The 16,240-nt window shown below is 33.7% G+C and overlaps 2 protein-coding genes across 3 annotated transcripts in view; both read right to left on the bottom strand.

The window, feature by feature from the left end:
- Nucleotides 1-407: 407 nt before the first annotated feature.
- On the bottom strand, nt 408-3,527 carry LOC111389762 (protein S-acyltransferase 18). The gene is made up of 9 exons (XM_023014728.1): nt 3,388-3,527; nt 3,048-3,161; nt 2,592-2,927; nt 2,419-2,487; nt 2,245-2,316; nt 2,022-2,150; nt 1,858-1,938; nt 1,224-1,397; nt 408-1,149 (listed from the first exon to the last, which is right to left on the bottom strand). The coding sequence occupies exons 1-9, from the start codon at nt 3,445-3,447 to the stop codon at nt 670-672; spliced, it is 1,515 nt and encodes a 504-aa protein (XP_022870496.1). The 5' UTR covers nt 3,448-3,527; the 3' UTR covers nt 408-669.
- Nucleotides 3,528-12,055: 8,528 nt separating this feature from the next.
- The window catches only part of LOC111389763 (protoporphyrinogen oxidase, chloroplastic), a 7,021-nt gene continuing 2,836 nt past the window's right edge, over nt 12,056-16,240 (bottom strand). For both annotated transcript variants that reach the window (XM_023014729.1, XM_023014730.1), the window contains 6 exons: nt 14,917-15,064; nt 14,747-14,827; nt 14,452-14,623; nt 14,137-14,296; nt 13,871-13,974; nt 12,056-12,647 (listed from right to left, as the gene is read on the bottom strand). In XM_023014729.1, the coding sequence (XP_022870497.1) occupies nt 12,348-12,647; nt 13,871-13,974; nt 14,137-14,296; nt 14,452-14,623; nt 14,747-14,827; nt 14,917-15,064 (965 nt within the window). In that variant the 3' untranslated portion in view covers nt 12,056-12,347. The remainder of the gene's footprint in view (nt 12,648-13,870; nt 13,975-14,136; nt 14,297-14,451; nt 14,624-14,746; nt 14,828-14,916; nt 15,065-16,240) is intronic.

A 16,240-nucleotide genomic window follows, 5' to 3' on the forward strand; every position in this document is an offset into this window, starting at 1 on the left:
TACTTACTTCACAAGTAAGAAATGCCACACGTGATGGTCTATCCGTAATAACGATATCCGTATCTCGTTATTACTTACGACCACGGATGATTTAAGATTCAATCAGATGTAATTTGTATCTCACAATCACAACTCCTTGTGATTAACAAATTAAAATATTTGAATCTACGGACTCTATTATTTATTTAATTGTCTATTAATTAAATAATAGATCTGCCATTTAATTGCATTAATTATATATAAAAGTATTTATGTCCAAAGTCGATTGGACCTAGGGCATAATACTTACAAATAGTGATGTGAGTTTAAGTAGAATGTCAAAAAACTATTTTAAGCAAAAGAGCTCACACACTAAGAGGAGGTAATAAGCATTATTTGGTTAATTGGTTCAAGTGCTCATGTAAGAGTAGGTAAATAATAATTATATAAGTGACTCAATAACTGAATCATGAAAACTAATAATGATACAAAATGTCAACCTTTTGAACATCTCTCTGTCTATTGTAGATGATGTTTTGTGTTATTGCTGAGAAAGGCATATATGTACGTGTGTGTTTCAAACTTTCAATATGAAATCTCCTCCGCAATATGTAAGTCGATATTACAAATAAACAAACAATAGATCTTTCTCAAAGGCTGAGAACCTAAAATTAGATTGTTGTCTCTACCTCATCTTGGAGAAGTCGCACTCCCATCATTCCTTACAACTGAGCATACTACCTGTCTTGATATATAGGTCTCCAGTTCTGTGGAGATCCGAGTCAACTTCAAATCAAAATCGCTTTTATACTTGTGCTTTTGCGATGGAGAACAAGAAAGCCGTCTTCTCGGACTTGAAAATTGTCCAGGTGATCCTACAAATCCCCCTTTTGAGATTAGAGGTGCCATACTTTTATTTTTATCTAGTTTCATCAGCGGACCACTTTTCAGTTCCAGAGGTAGTGGCTTCATTGGATCACTTTCCACCAACATCTCCTTCTGTTTCCCAAGCCTTTCCTTTGCCTTCTCAGCTGCAAGTAGAGCTTTCTCTCGGCTTACATTTATTAGTTTCCATGGGTCAATGCTTGCATGGAACCCTTTCTTTTTCTTCAAGGTAGACGATTCAGGTTGTTCATCAATCCTTATGGACAATTTTTGTGTCTTCTGAAACTGTAAAAAATCATATATAGTGAGACGCGAGCAGGATAATTTTTATGGATGCTAGACGCATGCTTGCATATTACCTGGTCCATTCTTCCTTCTTTGCATATAAATTGCGAGATAAATGGTGAATTTTTAGGTGAATCATTGTCAAAAATCTCATCTTCCGATGAAAGGTCAGAATCTTCAAGTGATTCTAGTTCCATAGACTCGTTCTCTTCCTTCATGGCCAAAATGTACTCATATGTTGAAATCCCCTGCCAAAAACGTTACCTTTTATTTTCAAACATGGGAAGCAAAATTGGGAAAAGAGTAAGTCAGTCAGAACAAACTAGTTTGCCTCTTAGACAGTAGTCCTTCTATCATTCAATAATTTGAAGGGAAACATTGGAGATTGTCAAAATCTACTGAAACGTAGGCAACTCAGTGTGCCATATATTCAAGGTTGCAGAAATTAGTAGCCTTAGTGGAAGCTCTAGCTTCAGCACAGTATACATTGTTATAAAAATTAGACATTGAAGGACATTTGTTCTGATTATATTCACTCGTAATATAACATATGTAGTGCTCTTCCGTTTAAGTTGATACATTAGTCCAGAAAGAAAAAGCCATGTTCCCAACTATAGAAGCCATGATATGTAGTTAGCTATATTTGTGCTGGGCATTTGATATAAAAAAATAAACTTGAAACCCCTATAAAGGAAAATTCTGTAATACCTTTTTTATGAGAATTAAGTGAAAGAAGAAGAGCTGTCCCAATGCTGCCATGCTATAGGCGGTCACAAACACCAACAAAACCTGCAAGTCAATAACTGAAACCTTGAAGTGCATATCTAAGGGTAGCGAATGACAGAGAATGATAAGCATAACAATTTTATTACTGATATGGCTGCAAGAACTCCTCTTGGGAATTTCTCATAGTGTCTTCTGTTTAGCTCCTGTTGTATTCCTATTTTATCTGCAAAGCACCTGACGAATATTGCAATAGCAGTTCCTCCTTCCACGATGAGCTACACAAATAAAAACATTCAGCTGTTAGCATATGACAGTGGAGGGACAAATAAAAATGATCACACAGATGGATAAAACGTAAGAATGTGTCACCATTATCAAGACAGAGATCAGCAGAAGAATGAAGGCAGTGTAATTCTTTCTCCCAACACAGTTGTTCAACCACTGAAATGACATAAACAATAAGTATTCGTCATCACAAGAAGTTTTAATACGTGGAAGAAATGGCACACATAATGGTGCAGCAAAGATAAAATGCTCTCTTGCCCTGCAGTGATGATCAAATCCCTCAACACAACGATTGCAGGTCCTGCAGTGCTTGCTGTGCTTTTTCACCTGAGGAGAAGGGATAAAAGCTTTTAGTATAGCTAAAATAGAATTACTTAAAGGGTGCAATTTGAATAATATCTCTATGGTATTGAAATATGTCTTCATCCAACCTCAAAATCACAAATAGAGCAAAACGAGATGTCTTCATCTTTTGGATCGGGTGCTATAGCATCATCCTTGACGATAAGTGGAAATGGGATAAGAGGTTCCATTTGAATGGTACTCTTCCAAAGACCCAGGTACTTTCTTCTTATGCAAGTCCTAAGGATCCTACGCTCCATCCTTTTGAAGAGCCTTACAAAAATCCTGCCTAGTATGTGCCAATTATTTAGCTTTGGAAAACCAATATAATCGCCCTTTCTCTTCTTCTTTCTAAATCTAAATCTGGTCTTATCAGTAGGATCAATGGCTGCACATCTAATAAACAACATAGCAACAGAAACTGCCTGCAAAAACGATAGAATGGACCGATAGCAATGATAATTCTTTTAAATTGGATGGGATTTAGGGGGTTTAACTTAAAAATTTATTGAATCAAACAGAATAGAAAGGAACGTGAAAAGTACTGCGAATGAGAAGACTGTGATGAGGGTAATCTCGGCGATTCTGTTGCTAAGGAAAATCCCGAGGAAGCAATAGAATGAAGCTACAAGGGAACAGAAAACTGATATTCCCACAATCTGCAATTCAATTCCACAAGCAAAATCATAATTTAATTGCGATCCCCGAAAAAAAATAACTGGTGTTAATGCCAGGATCTCAGTAAAATATAAAGCTGATAAGGTCCTAGTTTTCAGACGACATGATGTTACACAAGTGGATTGTAAGTAGTGGAATTCAGGATAATACATTTGAAGAGAAAATTGGTGTAAAAATACCAATACAAATAAAGAGATATTTAAGAACCTGTAAAGGGTGCAGAGGGCGTTGCCAGCCATGGCGTCTTGCGGTTATTGAGAGGTGCATAGTCTTCGAGCTTATGGAGAAAATCGAACAAGAATCCAAATTCTTTAAACTAATCTTTCAGGGAAGTGAAAGAGTGAGCAACGGTCGAATAATCTTTTGAATTTTGAAACTATGAATAGGGCTAAAGTTATCGTGCGTTTTCCCTTTTGTGGGGTCCACACACACAAAAACTTGGCTCGGGCTCTAGGTCCTTGGCACTTATGAAAATTGACCCAAATCTCTCTAGGCTCGTGGGCCTGCCCACTTGGTTTTCATTTAGGGAAAGTTACTCAAATAGCCTTAAAATATATATATATAAATATTTCTCAAAATACTGTCCAACTTTTTTTAAAAAAAAAAAAAAAAAAAAAACTAAAATACTATTTTCTCTGCAAGGTAAAAGAGGCTCTTTTAATATAAAAATGTTTTTATGTTTTGGAACGTTAGACTTGTTTTTTACCGAGGCTTTGTTTGTCTACTATTTTTCCATTTCTATTTATTTTGTTTATAGTACTCATTTTTAATTACACATTTTTCATTAAAATAATATTACAGGTAAATCAAAAAAAATTCTTTCATTTTTAATCACACATTTTAACATCAATCACTATTTCATACTACATTACTCACAAATAATGGGATACAAACAAACACTGAATATAGTGGAGCAATAATTTTTATTTTTTGGAGTATATTGTTTTCAGTTAATCCTCGTTTAAGTAATCTTATTAAATTATTTGTACATTTTCAATTAGGATGGTTATATTACCAACATAATTTTTATTTGTTACAATACATTTTAATTACAATTAAACTCATCAATTATTCACTGTAACAATTTGTTTTTTAACTTCTTTTTGTTAAATTCTTATCTTCAATCTTCAGCTAATTAGCACGTCTTGTCATTGATGATGATTTATATCCAGATATTTTGTTTTACGCTTTGAAATGAGCCCAAAATATTCTTTCGTACTTTGTTTTTTTTTTAGACTATGATGGAAAAATAAATTGTTTGACGTCATTTTAACGAACTTTAGGACATAAAACTATTATTAAATATAAAATTTGTTAACCGATGGAAAGTTTGAAGATAAGAATGACATGTAAAATCGTTAGGAATATAAATACTATAATGAGCAAAAAGTTAAGAACTTTAAATGCAATTAAAATGTGGCGCAAAAAATTAAAATTGTGGTGTATTTATCCTTTCAATTAAATAACGAAACTAAACTGAAATGTTCTGTAACTAGCTTAAGCCTAGAAATTTTACTTCAATTATGTTGACAAGACAACAAATCATACATTTTTCCTTCTTTGGGTAGTTTCAAATAAATTAGTCATGGTACACGTACACAGAAAGTTTCACAGGCTTTGTATGGGTAGCCAACTGTCCACTTCTTATTGACAAATGCAAAAAATAAAAAAATAAAAAAGGATGAAATGAAACCTGCCAATCAGATTGACAAAAAAATCTCCTATATGTCATTTGAGGTGCGGTAGACCTCCTTATCGTTCATCCCCGTTAAAGCTACCATTAAATCCACTTAAAGAGGGCCAAAATGAGAAATTTTGAAATTGGTTAATTGGTGCAAAATTCTCCCAACCTTTCACTCTACTGCAAAAGATTAGTGAAAACCCCACTTAGACGACATTTTAAGTGCAAAATACAATCAATTTTTTCAGGTTTTCAATAAAGCTTTGTGAAATGACGAATGTATCCTCTTCTTTAAATAAAATAAAATAGAATAAAGAAAAAAAATAAAGAATTAATTGTAATAGTAGTCTCAAATTTTTTTTAAAAATTACAAATGAGTCCCAAATGACTAATTAAAAAAAGTTAAACTAAAAAAAGAAATCTCTTTCTCTTCTACCTACCCCATCTTCTACAATCACCCCCACCACCATTCCCTTTCCAATAGAGTTTAAAGTTCATATTCTACCCCCAAACTTGAAGTTCTCACATTCTTCAACAGGGTCAAAGAAATGTTAAAATGATTATGACTTCTAACATGGTTGTGAAGGTGGTGGTATTGAAAATTCACCCTCCTCCACATACATATTCCTATGCGGTGGACTCACTCTTAACAATCAAAGTGCTACCCCTCGCGATCCCAAATTTATTCTCCTCCATGTACATATTCTTATTCACAAAAGTAATAACATATTTGATTTGCTTCAGTCATTAAAATAAAATAAAAAGTTTGGTGGGTTGTTGGTTGGTGGAGTCTCTGAAAAGGATATAAGAAGAGGTTTTGGTGGATGGTTGGCGGAGGTGACAGAGGAGTCTCGATGAAGCTCTTCTCATGGTAATGGATTTGTATGGAATTTGATGGTTATTGACAGTGCACTCTATTGGGGGTTTCGGTTTGTCGAACCCCTAACATGGTTGTGAAGGTGGTGGTATTGAAAATTCACCCTCCTCCACATACATATTCCTATGCGGTGGACTCACTCTTAACAATCAAAGTGCTACCCCTCGCGATCCCAAATTTATTCTCCTCCATGTACATATTCTTATTCACAAAAGTAATAACATATTTGATTTGCTTCAGTCATTAAAATAAAATAAAAAGTTTGGTGGGTTGTTGGTTGGTGGAGTCTCTGAAAAGGATATAAGAAGAGGTTTTGGTAGATAGTTGGTGCAGGTGAGAGAGGAGTCTTGATGAAGTTTATGTTGATGGATTTGTAAAGAATTTGATGGTTACTAGTTGTGTACTTTGTTGGAAGTAGTGGAGATGACAATGGACCGAGCTGGCTAATTAATTTTCGAGTAGACTGAGTTAAAATTACACACAACTTGTTACGTGAACAATTTCTTTGGAAAACAAAATATTATTAAAAAAGTAACAAAGTTTGATTATATAATGCAATTAAGGCCCCATTTGATTCTCATTTTATTAAGAATGAGAATAAAAAATATAGTCATTACGGTACCCATACAAGAAATAGAAAGTCAATTATCGTGACTTGATTTGATGGATAATGATCATATTTTTCATTTTTGTAGCCAAAAAATGGGAATCAAACGAGGGCTCAATATCATTTATATGACTACACACAATTTTGACATACCTATTTTTTATTAAAAAATGAGCATCTTGTCAATTCTTTACATACATTAAGCTTTCAAAAATGTTTTCTTTGAATCAACTCCTGAACACGGACAAAGTTTGTTTACCTACACTAAAAAAAGACTTCGAAATTATGATGTTAATTGGAGGCGTTAGTAGAATTTTGCAATCACAAAAATAGTAAAACATCTACGTTTATAACGTTGCCAAAAATCAAGTAAATCAAATTTCAATGCATCAACAATTTCTATATTTCTAAGCATTTGATGATTAAAATTATCTATGCAATTCAGCAGACATTCCAGTTGGAGCTGCACATGCTTCTGATGTCTGACTATATGCAAGAGATATATTAGAAGAACCTGCATCAAATTTTTCGTCCCTAATGTCCATAAATAAATTTAAAATTTCCTCATCATCTTCTTGAAGATTAATGTTATGGGGGTGTGGAGGGTGCTTGACTAACATTTGCACTCAATCGTTGTACATATAATTCATACATGGAAGTTAACATGTTTTATAAATTAAAATAAGTAATATGAGCATTAAAATATAAAGAATTTGTGATTTGTCTAATAATATGTTTAGTACTTTACTTTTCAAATTGTACATGGGGTCCATTACACATGTCAAAGGAAATAACATAGACAAGTTTTCCAGATATGTTCTAAACTCTAGTTTCATATAAAATAATATTCAAGCTAAATCGGGATCATTTATATATTTATTAAAAGTTCTTACAACAACAAAAAGACTTTCAAAAACTCTAGAACTAGTGGGGCAATATATTTGTAGAATTATAAAAACTTGTCAAAAACTATTTTAACTTTAAAAGTTAATTCCCAATTAGTATTAGGCAAAACAGACTCATCATCATCATTTTAAATTCATATGATCTCAACAAATAAGTAAATCGAGTTACATCTAAGCCATACGTCAATTTAACATGTTTCAAACCGTCTCGCACAATCAAAATAAAAATATGACACAACGAACATGAAATAGACAATCAGTAAAATAAAGATTAAGAACCCTATATAGTTTATGTATAATAGGCTTAGCAACACCAACATTATCAAATGTAAAAGAGCGAATTTTATTTTCGCAACGATATTATTTCTATAACTTGCATAAAAAATATTAAATATGTTGCTAGCATTATAAGGATACTCAATTATCTTAAAAGTAATTATTCTTTTGTGCGTAACTTAGGGTTGTCAATGAACCGAGCCAAACCAAGCAAAAGCTCAACAAAAAAATCAAGACTCAACTCGAGCTTCTGGTTTGGACATTACCAAGCCAAGCCAACTCGGTTATAAAGGCAACGTGCCAATTGCCTTTATTAAGGCAGCAGCCAGTTGCCTTTATAATTTTATTTTTTTTAATATCAAGCTGACCCGCGGGTCAAACCACGGGCAGGCCTAGCTGACAAGCCATTTTACCATCACTAGCGTAACTTAAAGTGGGTCATGTAATGTGCAGTTGTAGTTATATAACATTTTTTATTAATGCATTCTATAAATACGAAGAAAACGATATTACACAACATATTTTTGTAAATCTTGAATCAATTGTTTATAGTGTTTAATGAAATAATCTATGAAATCGGAACGAAGAGTGTTTCCGCTTAACTTAATATATCTTGGTTGAAAATATTCTTTCACGAACTGTATGAAATGTTCGTTGTCCACTATAATTAGTAGTAACTCAGCACCGACAATGTACTTCGCCATTCCTTCATGAGTATTTTCCTCCGAATACATCCATGTGCCGAATGTTGTAGAATTGCTACTGAGAGAAGGAGTACTAAATTGCAGTTGTGTCTATGTTCCACTAACAAGCTCATGTTTTGTCGTACATTTGAGGTAGTGACGGTTGAGATGGGTAGTACCGATACCCTTTTGACATGACAATCGTGTTTGGTAATATTTACACATTGCTTTACACTCTTGAACTTTGTCAACTATATGACACGTTGAAATGAATTTAAAGTGTTTCCAACACTTTACAAATTTTTTACCCTTTCACTTCGCTCTTGCATTGTGAAATTCTAGTTTCAACTTTTTTATTAATGTCATCCAAATAAATTAAATTATTATTTTCGTGATCATCATCAACACTAAAATTTGACAAATCGTCTGAAAAGGAAATTTTCTCGAGATCGAAAGAAATTAATTGTCAAAATGAACTGTGGCATCATAGGTGAGTGGCCATTGAACAAGTTTTCAACAGAAGAATTGTGATTCATTTGTATGTAATAAATTGAAATGCATAAAAATGAAACAAAATTATAGTAGAGAATGTAAATTGAATAAAGACGAAATATAGAAATTGAATAATGTAGAATGTAGGGAATTGAATTGAGATTTAAATTGTATAATGATGTAAAATGTATAAATTGAAAGTAATTTAGTTGTAGAGAGAATGTAGAATGGAGTTGTAAATGATTTATGTGAAAATGGATTGAATAATGAAGTATTTATAGAGGCTTTTTTTTTTTTTTAAATTATTGGTAATGTTGAAAACCGTAGTGGTCACATTGAAAGTTTTGTGACTGTTGAAAAATAGTCACAAAACTCTCATAAAGTGACCAAAAGCTCATTTTTTTAGAGTGACCATTTGGTTGCTTTAGACTCGTAAGCTTGCCACATGCTGCTCATCGTTAAAGCCACCCGCTCGCTTGATCTCAGGTTCGTCCCGAAATTAGCCGAGCCAATGACCTACTAGGTTCTTTCGTCATCTCTAGGTAGTGGTGGTGGAAGATAGGGTTGGTGGGAGAGAAAGTAATTGTTTTTATTTTTTAATTTTTAATTAATTATTTGGTATTTGTTTCTATTTTTTTTGAAAAATTTGAGACAACTGTTGCAATTAATTCTTTATTTTTTTCTTCATTTTATTTTGTTTTATTTAAAGAGGGGCGTATATTTGTCATTTTACATGATTTTATTGAGAAAATGAAAGAAAATGTTGTATTCCACACTTAAAAGGTTATCTGGGGATTTTCATCAATTTGAAAGGATAAGGATATTTCACAATAGAGTCAAAAGTCGGTAGATTTTGTACCAATTATCCAATTTCAAAATTATTCATTTTTGCCCTCTTTTAAGTGTATTTAATGACACCAATAATGGGGATGGATGACTAGGGATTTTTTGTCAATCCGAAAGAATAGGATATTCTGCAATAAGGGCAAAAGTACTGTTCATGAAATTATATATCGAATTAAAATCACCGCAAATATAGGGTTTCTTAATAAGTAATAAAGTGAGTTGTGAGTCCAAGTTCATCCCACAAGGATTGACTTAGTTCAATTTTTATTACCTTAATCTTAATCGAAACAGGAATGATGAGAATGTGTTTGTTGTGATGAAATTATAACTAAAGTAAACTATGTATGCAATTATGAATGAATTAACTAAATTAGATGCATGTGTTGTTTAAATGCAAGTTGATGTCCTCAATGAATGACAAACTACTAGGATTGCGAATTTCCATACAATAATCCCTTTTAAACTTAGTTTTACACTTTGAGAGGTTGAATTTTGATGAATCAATGTTCCTATTTTATTCAACATTTTCTCTTGAGTAATGTTGAACATGTTCTCATATACGATCTGATTATATTTTTATCATGGATGCGAATACACAATAATGCATAAATTTTTATGAACACTTAAAGATTCACATAAAACATATCGATATATTTTATATGGACTCTACAACGATTTACACCACGTCGAGTCTATTTTCCTTCTTTCGAATACATAAAGTAAGCCATGATATTCACACAATTACCGTGCACAACAATCATGGAGAAAAGAAATTCATATAAACCATTCAATATCAAATAACGTGTTTTTAATGTCATATATATATAACTAAAGATTAAAAAGTCATATCACATGGTTCATCATTTTCATAGTACATATAAATCTAGCCTAGCATGGTGAAAATGAGAAAACAAAAAGAATATTGAAGAAACGACATTACCCAATTAATTATTGAATTGAATCTTCGCGTTTTCTTGCCTCCTTCTATGCTCTCAAAACCCTTAGGAATGTGTGGTGAATGCTTAGGGATGGCTTTAGAATTTTAAAATACATCTCAAGATTTGTTTCCATCAGAATTTCAGTTAGATAATGAAACCAGAATTTTCACCACGATTGGCCTAGTCGAATTCCTATGCTAATTTTTTCGCCTCAATAATTGTTCGTTGATGTTGGGCAATTGCCTACTCTAAATAAATGGGCAGTCGCCCCAATTATAAAAACTTTTGAATGTTGCATTTTAGCCCCCAAATTCAATTCGTGATTCTTTTAAATCATTTCTCTTGCAATTTCAACTTTTCAACTTTCAATTGCATCCAATTGAACCGCAATATCTTGAATCTTCATTTTCTGGTCCGAATCAACTATTAAAATGTTTTAATTTAGTCATCATACTTTGAATTTTCCCATTTTCTTTTCCAATTGCGTTATAAACATGTCCATCATTGAAATAAATGAAAATTGACCAAGTAAAAATCAACATTTTCATGATATAAAACTTTGTAATATGATCCAAATAAGTGCACAAAATGCACTTATCGGGCACTTTGCGCCGATAACCCTATCTAGATAATATGCACACTGATAGAATTGGATTAGATATAGCAGTATATGAAATAGAGTGGCCGATTTTGTTGCTACTTTGAAATGGAAAAAGCATTTCTAAATTTCTCTATTTCAGAATTCAGATAATGAAACCATATGGGTTTTACTTACATACATAACTATTAACAAACACATTTGTTTCCAGTTTGGAGAATTACGGCTTAGTCAACAATGGTATACGAGAATTCACCTGTGACTTGTTCATCAGCATTAAGCCACTACTCAATTGTGGATGGAACACGTTACTCTTAATAATATAGATAAGTCACAAGAATAAAAAGACTTGGCGTTTCAAATTATTCATTGCACAATATGGCTCGGCTCTTCGTACTTGGTGCACCTTCTTTTGCTTTGCAGTCGACGCTTTTCCCATTTCCTCACTTGTTAATAAAGAGCTGTATGACTCAAATCTTCTATACAAAGGTCGAGCTCCTATTCAATTGTCCTCGTACCGTTAGCTGTGACTTTAGATCTAAATTTGTATGTAATTAAGTTTTATTTATTTTTTATTTTTATTTTTTTTATCATGTATATAAATTTATATTGATCAAAATTGGTTACAAATTTAAGCTGTACCAAACATGCTCTAATTCATTCTTCTTTTCCAAGTGCCTTCTTGTTTTCCAATAATCTAGTGGAATTTACTTGGAATTGTTAGTAGTTTGTACACATCTATTTGTTCATTTCATAAAGAGAGAAAAAAATTCAACTTGTTATATAGTCTTGTCGTTAACTATTGTATGTTGTGCATTATTCCGCACAAGAATATTATCAATTAGTAACATATCTAATGGCAATGACTTTCTGCACGATTAGGCCCTGTCAGTCTCTACCGGCTCAAAATAAATTCGTAGTACATTATTAATTTCCTTTATTCCTCACTGGAGAGGTTTAAGACGAGATGCATCACATCTTATCTCATTTCAATCAAATAATACTACAAGGTTAACACAGTACAAATTTCAAATTGCCACAGATATCATAATATTTGGCCTCACTTGTGCTTATCTAGAAAAGCAAATATACAATGACATTAAACCTTCACATTACTTGGTATTAGTCAAACAAACTGCAATTAAAAGACGATGCATTAAACAAAACTAAAGGAGAGCATCAAGGACCTACCATTTTCACAATGGCAGTAGAGGAGAAAACTCTCACTGTCCGTTTCTGAATCCACTATTCTTTTAACTTAAAACTAGGAAGTTTGAACAAACGACAAGAAATCTGTTACCTCTGCTGCAACTTCATATGCCCCTTCCACGCATCTGCCCAAGGCTACACCAGATACATAGTTACCCCCAAGAAACACACCTTTAAAACCACCATCATTCAGAGCGGATTTTGCAGCATCTAAGACATCCAAATGACCAACATTAAATTGTGGAATAGCTTGTGGCCACTTACGGATTCCCAAAACTAGTGGTTCCTGTGCATTGGGATTTATTAGCATCTTTCTCAGATCACGATCCACTGCCTCCACGAGTTGGCTTTCTGTCTGCTCAAAGAATCAGCAGTAAGGAAATGACCAGAATACACACACACATAGAGAGAAATAATCTCCTAAATATCGATGCTTAACTTATACTAAGCACAGGTGATATGACACATCATTATTTGGTGAATAAATTAATGGTAGGTCACATGAATTTAATGATTCACCAATTAATTGGTGTGTCATGTGACCGGTGCTTAATATAAACTAAGCATCAGTCCTTAGGATGTCATTACTGTATATATATGATGCATATGCTTGTGTGCTGTGTGCACATCTGAAATTAAAGATGCTGCTCCAAAGGCAGAACAAGTATGCATGAATGTCTAGAAATAGAAAACGCACAATAAAATGACCGTGCATATTAAAATAGATGACTGACATATTGCTTTAAAATAAAAATATCAGGTCTATTTTAACCAGAAGCCAATCACAGGCAGCTATGGTTTTATCCCAACAAATTCCCATTCTGATACTTCCTTTCCGGATAGAAATATAATAAGACCTGGGTTCTGCAACCTAGAAAGCTTGTTTTAGCCACCCACAAACATGACATCTAACACTCCTTGGAGAAACTTATTTAGTGTCCAATAGTGGAACCTCAACACAAGCACGAAAAAGATTTTAAAGTTTAAAAAAAGTAAAGTTGATAGTTTCAAGATACAGTCATCGTATCAGGACCAGATAACCTTTCTAGATGAGAAGCATGGATAAAAGTTAAAGCAGACAATTTTAACTATGGATAATGCAATCACCACTAATGCTAGTGACATTCATTAATAGAAATTTAGATATGATGCATAATTGCTAGAAAAGAAGATGAGACTTAGCCTATTACTTCCTCGTGATTATAGATTTCAAAAAATCCATTGTTTTATGGTAGAGGGGAACTTAACTTGATAACGATCGTTATAATGATTGAATTTCGGATTCATTGAACCAGGACGTCTTGTTCCCTATTATAAATGGGATGGGATAGGTGGGGGTATTGATCAAACAGTGCTGCGCTCTCTCTTTCTAACATAGACCAAAATATAGCCTTTAAGGAGGAGACTTGAGTGTTAGATAGTTTTCCTTTTGTGATTCATTGTGATTAAGTCTCAAAAAACGTGAATTTATATTTCTTCTATGAGTTTTTCTATGTCCTTCCTGCAGTTCAACAAATTTTCCCTTCAATAATCAAAGAACAGTGGCCCCAGGCTGTGGTTTGTGAACTAATGCCCCACCTTTGACATAATTCCAGTATTAGTTACTCCTCCAATGTAGTTCAAAAGAAGAATCCTTCCAGGTGGTGCACGGTTAGGAAAAAGTGATGAGCTGTATATAGTACCTGCAGAAAGAAATAAAAACCAGGAAGTTGATTATATAATTGGTATAGCAGCCTTCATGTTATAATCAAATAAGTTTGATGTGTAACATTCAAAGGAAGTCAGTTGTATATTGTACTTAATACTACCTTCCAACTACAAGTCATGTTAATATGGTAACTTACCTAAAGTTTCAACACCTTGGGAACGGGGATGCAACTGTCCAAACCCCTTTAGCTCACCATCAATCAAACATTCTTCACGAATTGCTTCTTTCGGATACGATATGGTCACTGCGGCAACAGGGGGATAATAGAACTTCGATAATGAGTCAGCAGCAACAGCCTACATGGGGGGGTGATTATGTATTAGGAAAGCTAAATTCACCAAGACCAGAAAATGGATAGATTTGCACCTTATACCCGTAAACAGAAATCTCGTGGAGGACTCGACGTTAGACACAGAGCAGGGACGAATTTAGCCATTCCAGTTTCACTTACCGAAACAGGATGCAATATAGAGCTAGCCACATAGGATGGAACAGTCATTACAACACTTTTACTCTCCAGAGAAACCATCCCATCTGGAGTTTCATATAGCAAAGTATATAGTCCATTGTCTGACTTGGTGATACTTGAGAGATTCCACGATAATTTGACTTTGTTACCCAACCTTAAATATGAAACATTCACACTTCTCCAAATTAGTATCATATACAAACAGAGAAGTCTAAACTTAGTAGCAGGAAATGCATATACTTTGCTTTTCCAGATGTAAAATTAGGACGAAGAATACCTTGAAAAGATTGCGTTAGGTAACATTATCAAGCCCTTCCTGAACGATCCAACAGTTTGGCCCTTTGGTTTCGGTAATCGTCTGCGGAATTAATGCTTTAAATTAATGAACAATGTGGACAACTGACAAAATAAACGATAAGAAAGGCCTTAGATGAAGCGTGTTATTACGGATCTCGTGGTGTCTTGGGGATACTAGATTTCTCCTGGATTGCTTTAATGGTTCCGCCGATGATACTACCACCATTTTGTTCTAGTTTCCATACTTTCCCAAATGCTGCTTTCATGCTCAGTTTTGATGGATCTCCAGCATAAACACCTGCATGAAAAAGAAATTTGTGAGGTGTAAAAAAATTTTAAAAAAAAATAAAGGAGGAAGAAAGAAGAAAGAAAGAGGTTAAAACTGCTAATGCTTATTTAGTTTTCAACAAATATACGGACAGTCTGAAACAATAATACAACTAGTGCTGAACTAGAACATATTTGATGACAAAAGCACGTGTTACAGTTCTCTCCATGCACACACTGCAATGCCTAGGCCAATCTTAGAATTGAATATTTTCAAGATTCCAGGAAGTAGTGTCGATTGGAAATATCAAGGTCAAGGACCTCATTCAAAGCACAGAAAGAAGAAAAGAGAATGGAATGGAATGGAATGAAAATGAAAATCATAAGCCGCAATAGAAACTTGTTGCAAAAAAATTTGTTAAAATGACAAGTAATTCCAAAAGCTAGAAAGATCCAATGCTTGCAGTGCGAATACTGGTTGACTAAATTTTTGTTAGGGGCATAAATAACAAACAAACAGCATCTAAGAAAACCATGTTTACTAACAAGAAGATCTTTGCTTTGTTGGATTCCTAAGTAAGGCTAATGAATCAACGCATATGGAAAATCAGTCCCCAAAAAAAGGTAGCAAACAGTTTCGCCTTTGGTCAGCTACACCTCTTTCAAAATTGGATGGGGTTTTGAGAGGAGCCAAAATGAGAACATTCTTAAGTTTGTAAACTAGTGCAGTTCAGCTTAACCTCATAGACGGCAAATAGTTAGTGAATGCTTGGTAAATTTACAGAGCTACTCAAGAACAACGGTATTCATCTCAATGAAGCTTCATGTGCATCTCATCGAGACAACGAATATATAAATCAAGCTTGACTAGACCATCTCTCAGGCTTGTTTATGATATCAAGTTGAGCCTGAATTTTGTTAGAAGTATTTACTTGTATGCTTTCATTAGAGCAGAAAGCAAGAACCCATGAGCCGTGAACGCATTAAGCCAATTAGCAAACAGACGATGAAAACGACCAAAGATAATAATATAAAATCAATGTTGATCGCTCCATAGAACATGGCAGGGCTTTGAGAATAATCTGAAAAGTGTGCCAGTTCAGTTCAATTCCTGCAACAACCATCAAAGAACTTTCTTTTTGTCTCATCAAACAGGAAAGTATAACTAGGCGGCTTAAGGACCCCACCAAAAAAAAAAAAAAAAAAA

This window comes from Olea europaea, unplaced genomic scaffold, assembly GCF_002742605.1.
Source record: "Olea europaea var. sylvestris unplaced genomic scaffold, O_europaea_v1 scaffold618, whole genome shotgun sequence".
NCBI lineage: Eukaryota > Viridiplantae > Streptophyta > Magnoliopsida > Lamiales > Oleaceae > Olea > Olea europaea.

What these genes read in the sequence shown, in the direction of transcription:
- LOC111389762 (XM_023014728.1), bottom strand. Translation starts at nt 3,447, where the DNA reads ATGCACCTCTCAATAACCGCAAGACGCCATGGCTGGCAACGCCCTCTG. An exon ending in ACTTAATTCTCATAAAAAAG is followed by an intron (nt 1,398 to 1,857) that starts GTATTACAGAAT and finishes CGTTTTTGGCAG; the next exon opens with GGGATTTCAACATATGAGTA. An exon ending in AAGAAGGAAGAATGGACCAG is followed by an intron (nt 1,150 to 1,223) that starts GTAATATGCAAG and finishes GATTTTTTACAG; the next exon opens with TTTCAGAAGACACAAAAATT.